Source organism: Labrus mixtus, chromosome 8, assembly GCF_963584025.1.
Source record: "Labrus mixtus chromosome 8, fLabMix1.1, whole genome shotgun sequence".
Lineage (NCBI taxonomy): Eukaryota > Metazoa > Chordata > Actinopteri > Labriformes > Labridae > Labrus > Labrus mixtus.
The window spans coordinates 7,195,475-7,203,311 of NC_083619.1; the positions used below are offsets into that span (position 1 = coordinate 7,195,475).

The following is a 7,837-nucleotide window of genomic DNA, read 5'->3' on the forward strand; positions in this document are numbered from 1 at the left end:
TTTTATCTCTACTTTGGGAAACATTTCAGTGTATCCAGGAGGATGCCTCGGCTCTGTCTGTGTGTGTGTGTGTCTGCTTAACTGTAATCTGAAGTAATTGTGTTTAGAAAACACTTGAGCTGAAAGGCTTCCTCCTTTGAGAAAAGAGAGACACAAAAGGAGAAACCTGAGCCAGGGGCCAATTCTTTATCTCTGTCTGTCTCTCTGTTCTTTGCTGTTTTTTCTACATGTCCTTGGTTTGATAATGCCTTAGATTGAAGAAGATAGAGGAGAGACTTCTCACTGATCAGAGCAATAATTAGTGGCCTTGGAGTTCATTTTAAACATGATCTATCATTTTGTTGTTGTTTATGGGTTAGGGTTTAGAAAACATACATATCATGTTGTTGAAACCACTTCTGCTCAATGGATATAAATACAAGTCTAACAGTTTTCCAGCAGCAGAGTCCATCAGCACATGAGCAGGACACCCTGCATGTCTGCATCCTCAGCTGAGTGAAAGTAGAGGAAGCGTGTGTCAAGTTTTTCCTCAGGAAACTGAGTCCATTTCCACTTGGCTCGGGGACAGGAGGGGAAGTGGTTTTGCGTAAGCGTGGTGGGTTAAAAATAACGGAGTATAAAGGCAGAGAGCTGCAGGACACTGACAATCAGAGCACCTGCAGGAGCCCATAGAGAAGGGAAGAAGGAAATAATTTTGGTGAATATGTGATATGTTTAAACAAAACTGTTCAATTTGATGATTTGTTAAGCATTTTTTAAGAACTTACTTTTTTGTGTGGACATTGTGTGCCTTTATTGGAGAGATAGGCCAGTGGATATGAGTCACTAATTGGGGGCGAGAGAGAGTGGGGAATGACATACGGGAAAGAAGCCACAGGTCAGATTCGAACACGGGCCGCTCGCCTCGAGGACAAATGCCTCTGTACATGGGGGCCACTCGGCCACCACAACCCTTAAGAACTTATTTTTAATAAAACTTCTTCATAATTAAATGAAATCTGTATTTTTTTCATCTGTTGTTACATCAACATTCTCTCTGCTCTGTTTGATAAAACATTCATGAATCAACATAAATGAACAGAAATAACATTAAGGTACAAACATTACTTTAAAAAACATTTGGCTGCACATGAGCACATCGATAATGTTACTTTACAAAGTGTGATGGACGGTTTGACTGCCTGATAGATCTTTTATGTGCAACCTACCAACTTCTAAATAACTTCGACTTATGGTTATTAATTTTCTAATTGCAATTATTTTCCGTTCAGTTATAAATAAATACATATTCTTATGATTGACGTAGTTGTGGCGTAACATTTTTGGTGCATTAGGCATCCTGGAAAATTAAAAAATTTAATCATGCAATATATGTCAGTGACTCGTTGATTCTTGTTTATTTTAATGAACAAACTTAAATATTACTTTTCCTCCCAAAGCCAACGAGTTAATAAATAAAATTGGCTCCAGTGTTTGATCTGGATCCCTGTGAGTGTGGAGAAACAGACAAATGGTTGAATAAAGGCCCTGAGGATTTAAAAATATGTCTTACATGTGTACAATGACGGTCATGTAGACACCCCATTACAATTATAATGCTTGGAAAAACTTAACAAAGATGTTAACATGAAGTTAAACCAATGAATTGACAACACAGTAAAAAAAAAACGTATTTTATATCCAGTCTGTTTGTTCTCTCTCTCTCTCTCTCACCTGTACATTAACATAGCAATGACTGCGGGGCTGCTGGGGGAAGATCATTAAGAAACATGTAGTTCTTTGTTGACACCCGGATTAACAGGTTGTTTCGATGATCCGCCGCTTCGCACGTTTGTGTTTGCTTCAAACACGCAGGGATCAAGTCGGGACAAATAAACGATGTGTGAATGAGTGTGCGCGTGTTGTGAGAGGCTGAGACGAAACTGTTGGAAACACGTCCACTGTTAAAAATAGATTTAAGATGTATTCACTTTGTCGTGTTTATGTGCTGCAAGTAAAAGCAGTATGGTCCAATTTCTAATGTAACATTTCAACGTGATCATGAAACTTGCATTAAGGTTTTACGCACTGGTCTTTATATGCTCTCGTGCTGTCATGCCATGTTTTCTGCCAGGTTCAGTGTCGCCCCCTGCACTTGTTTGGTTTGACCTGAGAGGAAAATGCACTGAACTGTTGCAGCCAGAGAGAACCTGATACCTAAAATACCCCAATAAACGGAAGGGAGTGTATATTTTACGCACTGCTCCCCAGCAAAGGCGAAAAGCAGAAAGTGAAGTGTCTTTTTGGGTTCGGCAGTCGTTTCATCATATTATTCATTCAGTTATTCGTTTACAAAAATCAAGTCTTGATTTGTTTAATTATACTTAATGCACTTTTGTTACTCACCTGCTTGACGCACCTGAATGCTATTCTGTTTGTTTGCACCACTGGTTGCTTTGGGGGAGGTGTGTGATGGTGTGTGTTGGGGAGCAGTACAAGCCACGCCTCCAGGTATTAGTAAGGGAGCTATAAGAGGCTCCGGCAGCTCTGTCTTGATACACAAACACTGAATCCTGGAACGCTCCTCAGCTGTCAGTTACCAAACAGGCGCTACATGGACAGAGAGCCACGTCTCTGTTCGGATTTTTAGGCTTACATTTTTTGTTCTTTTAACATCCAACCTTTCAGCATGGCGGTGGCTGAAGTTGTGATGCCGACAATCACCTCGTTTGCAAGAGTTCCGGCGATGGATGGAAAAAAGTTCCACGACGTAAGTAGATATAATGTCAAGTTGTAAATCTGTTATTTATCTCTGACTTGGGTGTACATGTCCCTTTATAAAACTACTTGGCTGTCTTCTAACTTCAATGTTTTCTTTTGTGCAGCTGTGTGAGGCGGATGAGTGCGCACCGAGCACCGCAACCAACCCGCTCATCGAAGTGGAGTTTAGTATCGTCCAGTCTCCTACTGTGCCCCTAAAGGACGAGGACGAGCTGGCGAAATTCATCGACCTCGAGTTTATTTTGTCCAACACCATCGGCTCGGATGTTGGGAGCGACAACGGGGACATTTCTCCGCAGCAGCAGCAGCAGCAGCAGCAGTGCGCGTATTCTCTACCGGAGTCACCGGAGAGCTGCAGCGGTGCGTCTGTGCCAGATTGCAGCGACCACCTTCCTCCCTCTTCCCATCAGAGCTACCACGGCACCGTGAGCTTCACGGGCCCCTTGCGCAGTCTCATGGCAGAGCTTCTTACACCAGAAATGAACTACCCGGGGGGGAGCTCACCGGAGAGCGCAGACAAGAGAGACGCGCGGGAGTACACCGAGCTGCATTCCATGAATACGGTCTCACCTCCCGCTCACCATCAAGTGTCCTCTCCTCCAGCAATGGAGTATAAAGTAAAAACTGAGCCTGTGAGTCAGTCTTGTATGATGGCTGCTGTAGGTGATGAGAACTTTATGGGACAGATGTTTGAGAGGCACCACATGCGCACTGTGCAGCCTTTTACGCACCACCAGGTTACACTTCAAGGTGCGTTACAAGGATACGCTTCGCACCAAATGCAGCACCCTGCTGCACCTCAGGGTCGCACAGACTGCCATATGTCTAACATCAACTCCAACGTCAACAGCCCTCATCCTAATCAGCATCATCTCCAAAACCAGTACATGAACGCGCCTTACCAGCTTCAGTACGCGCACCAGAGCGTGTCACAATATCAGGGACATTACACCATACGAAGAGAGCCTGTGCGCATGCACCACCAGCAGCAGCACCAGCAGCATCACCCGGCTTCAATGCAGGGCATGATGCTCACTCCTCCGTCGTCGCCTTCATTGCTGGAGTTTTACGCGCAGGAGGAGGTGGGGAGCGTCAAACAGAAGAGAGGCCGCAGGTCGTGGGCCAGAAAACGCACGGCAACGCACAGCTGCGACTTCCCTGGGTGTGGGAAAACCTACACCAAGAGTTCGCACCTCAAAGCCCACATGAGGACACACACAGGTGAGCACAGAAGCCCATCCTTTTAAGTTTCTATGTTGTACATTTATCCACCTTCAAACCTAAGCTAAATATAAGTTTTCTTGTTTCTCCTATAGGTGAGAAGCCGTACCACTGTAACTGGGAGGGCTGTGGCTGGAAGTTCGCCCGGTCAGATGAGTTAACTCGGCACTACAGGAAGCACACCGGACACCGACCCTTTCAGTGCCATCTGTGTGAGCGTGCGTTTTCCCGTTCAGATCACCTGGCTCTCCACATGAAGAGGCACATGTAATCAAACTTTTAAAAAATCCATCTTGGAGAGATGCCCGGAGCATCACAGACAAAGCATCAGGGGCCAAAATCAATAGAGCAAGACGTTTCTGTGTAACACCTTGTTTTATGTCCTGTGCCTTGTTAGAGGGACAGAGTATTTCAGAAGTGCCTCTACGCCAAAGAGAACGAGCTCTGGTGGGTTTGTACATATCTGTGAATATGTTTATAACTTATATTAGTCTGTATTTAAGGCATTCCCTGACTCTGTCTTTGGAATAAGTTATTGATTGTAAGTGAGTGCCTTTAAGAGACTGTTTCCAGAAGAGGAGACTCGCTGTGGGCAGGACCCATTCTAGTGTAAATATGTATTTTTGTAATGTTTACATCTCCTATCTTTGATACTAATCGAATCAGGTCAGGGTTTTTTGAGTGACAATTTTCAACCATTTTTATTCTTGTAAAGATATTCTAGATTTGCTAAGTATTGTCAGCGAGGCCTACATGTCTGTGCATTGTGAAGGTTTTGCTTGAGCAGGATCAACAAATTCAGGTACTACAACTCAGTTTCAGTCCCACTTTCCTCGTGTTTGTTCAACCTCACCTAATTCAGTTAGGACGTTTTTCTACGTCTCAAATAAGGAGGGACAACACTGAGATCTTTTCTTACGAACTGTGTGTGTGTGTATATGTGCGTTTTTAAGAAGGAAGAAACCCAATGCAACCAATGGATGACCTGCTGTACTTGAAATCGAATTGCTGAAGAGATGTATCATTTTTTCCCCCCCAAAATGCAACTGTTTGATGCGCTTAAGGGCTCAGAAAATAAAAGTACTTTTATAAAAGCAAAATATCTGTCGTTGTTTCTAACTCAAAGTTAGCTCACTTTGAATTATGTAGGTTTTTCTTTCTTTGTCATTTCTAGTGCTTCCGACCAAAAGTACAAGAACATATTAGAATAGAGAGTCATTGATCAGTCATTGTCTGATAGGACACATCCATCATATTCATTCATTCTCCACAACTAGAATCAGAGTAAAGAACAAGACGTAAAAAAACGAAGAAAATTCTGCACTTCTGATCTCATTGAAAGAAACAAGACTACAATTTAAATGTTCCTGAATATAATCAGTATAAACACTAATAACAACACTAAAGACTATGGCAAGGCAAGTTAAATTTAAAGCACCAGTCACACAAAGTATTTCAAATGACTTTAAAGAGTAAAAGAAAATACAACATTTGAACCTTATATGACATGAAGCAACATGAAGACATGAAAATATCCTAAAGAAAGAAACATGTCATTAGACAAAGATGATGAGAAGTGATGGAAAGATAGCAGTAATGTTTTTAGAAAGTTATATGTGCATGATTAGTCAAACAACGGGACAGGGAATCAGTAAACTCACAGAATAGTTTATGAAAACATAGTCCATGTGAAGGATAGAATGTAAAGATGAGCATCATGAAGCTTCAGATGAATAGAACATGAAGCAGAGGAGGAGTGGGGCTGAAGGGTCGGTGTCAGTGCAGGTTCAGGGCTTTATTTATAAGACCGGCTGAGGAGGGGAGGAAGCTGTGTGAGGTTTTGGAGCTTGTGGACTGAGGCATCCAGCCAGAGGTGAGTGTGTGTCATACAGCTTGTGATTCTGGTGGGGAGTAAGGGTAACAACCAATCACCTACTTTATCACTTTATCAAGTGAGAAAAACTGATTATTGTGTTTGTTGTGCTTTAAATCTGTATATGTAAAATCTGCAGGTGTAGTTAGGCTACAGGATCATAAAGACAAGCATCATTTAGGATGTTGATATTAGTGTTAGTAATATGTACGGTCAGGTGCCTCCAAAGCTTGCATAACAACTTATTAAAGACTGCCCTCTAATGTCCATTTGTATAATAACACCTGCTTGATTTAAGAGGATGTGTTCACTGGGTTGAATGGATATGATGGCTGCTTGTAAGTGAAGCACTTTTCAGGTTATATTGATGTATTGATTGATATGTTTTGTTGGGATCAGCAGTGGGCTGAAGCCTCAGAAGAGACAGAATGTTTCACGAATAAGTCAAAGAGTAAATAACAGCGGAGAGATTTCCTGCTCACTCTCATCCCTAAAACGGCCGATATTGACTTTTAAATGTATTTAACCTATGAATGATTCAGAAAACATTAGCACCAAACTGTACAAACTTAAACGTATGTTTCCACACAAGTAATGGGATTACAACAATGAACTACATACAGAAACACATCGGGTAATAACGCCTTTGAATTCTATCCATAAGGATGCTACCATTATGAATACAATTCTACAACAACTTCAGTTAGTGCAAACAAACAGCTTGAAGTGTGATAGGACACCCAGCTGCTGACAGGAAATGCAGAGAGGCAGCACATTTTGTTTTGTTCTTGAGAGTCCTAATCAGCATCAAAACCATCCTAAATATCCTCAACATCATTATCAAAACCATGATCATCATCATTGTAGTCATCAATATCATTAAGTGAGTAGGTATTCATTCATAGTCTTTAGATTTTTCTTAAAAGTGCAAAGGGACTTTGCAGACTGAATTCAGTTTGGTAGTTCGTTCCACCACCGGGGGGCGACAAAGGGGAGGAGTATATAAGAGACTTAGGACCCTGTTGTGAAGGTTTGGATAAGACGCCTTTCATTAGCAAAGTGGGCATGAGAGAGTTTTGGTAAGGAGGAGCTGTTTTTGTCACCACTGTATTTTATTAAGTGAGCAGCAGAGTTTTAAATTTGATGTAAGCAGTAACTGGGTGAGGGAGATGAACAACAGAGTGACATGTGCTCCATCATGTGGAAATACAATCCTACAAACATATTTTACCATAAAATGTTGGATAACTATCATACAGAATTAAATGTATATGTTTTTAACATTGTTAATAATCAAAAGTAATAGTTGACAAGCGGTGATGAAGGGCCCTTGCACCGCTGTGCATGTCGAGGTGTGTTGACACCACGGGAACGCAGCGAGGGATGTGGCTAAGCAGTGGGCTGTGCAGATCTAATTGTGTAAAAGTCGTAGTAGTGGCAAGTTCAAACAGGAATGTAACAACGACCCGAAATGTAACAACGATCCAAAATTTTATTTAAAACATGTAATAAAACCCAAAATGTAATAACTGAATGTTTTAATAATATAGGGCTATTATTTGATCATATGTATTATGGCTATAGATAAAGCCGTAAAATCAGTTTAAGGATGGTTAAAGTAGCATGTGCCACTCATATGTTGCATATGAGTGGGATGTGCCGCATATGAGTGGCACATGAGTGGCATATGCCGTGACATGAGTGGCATATGCCATGCTGGTCCACTAATGTGCCGCAGGATATGCCGCATATGAGTGCGATGTGCCCAAATGAGTGGCATATGCTGTTCTGGTCCACTTAAGTGCTGCAGCACATGCTGCATATGAGTAGCATATGCCGTAACATGAGTGGCATATGCCGTGCTGGTCCACTAAGGGGCCGCGGCATATGCCTTTCTGGTGATGAGTGGCAGTTACAGTTAGAAATGTTGTTTAGAGGGTAATTTGTTGTTTTACTGTTAGGACATTTCAGAGTCTTTTGTAC

The 7,837-nt window shown here is 42.0% G+C and overlaps 1 protein-coding gene and 1 long non-coding RNA gene across 2 annotated transcripts; one reads left to right on the forward strand and one right to left on the reverse strand.

The window, feature by feature from the left end:
* Nucleotides 1–298: 298 nt before the first annotated feature.
* Nucleotides 299–2,462, reverse strand: LOC132978713 (uncharacterized). The gene is made up of 3 exons (XR_009673988.1): nucleotides 2,386–2,462; nucleotides 764–825; nucleotides 299–656 (listed from the first exon to the last, which is right to left on the reverse strand). It is a non-coding gene; the product is annotated as an uncharacterized LOC132978713 (long non-coding RNA).
* Nucleotides 2,463–2,522: 60 nt separating this feature from the next.
* Nucleotides 2,523–5,083, forward strand: klf17 (Kruppel like factor 17). The gene is made up of 3 exons (XM_061043990.1): nucleotides 2,523–2,749; nucleotides 2,865–3,981; nucleotides 4,077–5,083. The coding sequence occupies exons 1-3, from the start codon at nucleotides 2,669–2,671 to the stop codon at nucleotides 4,250–4,252; spliced, it is 1,374 nt and encodes a 457-aa protein (XP_060899973.1). The 5' UTR covers nucleotides 2,523–2,668; the 3' UTR covers nucleotides 4,253–5,083.
* Nucleotides 5,084–7,837: the final 2,754 nt, after the last annotated feature.

Excerpts from the sequence above, each read along its gene's own strand:
- klf17 (XM_061043990.1), top strand. The coding sequence starts at position 2,669 with ATGGCGGTGGCTGAAGTTGTGATGCCGACAATCACCTCGTTTGCAAGA. Across the intron at positions 2,750-2,864 it reads ATGGAAAAAAGTTCCACGAC|CTGTGTGAGGCGGATGAGTG; the intron begins GTAAGTAGATAT and ends TCTTTTGTGCAG. Across the intron at positions 3,982-4,076 it reads CCACATGAGGACACACACAG|GTGAGAAGCCGTACCACTGT; the intron begins GTGAGCACAGAA and ends TTTCTCCTATAG.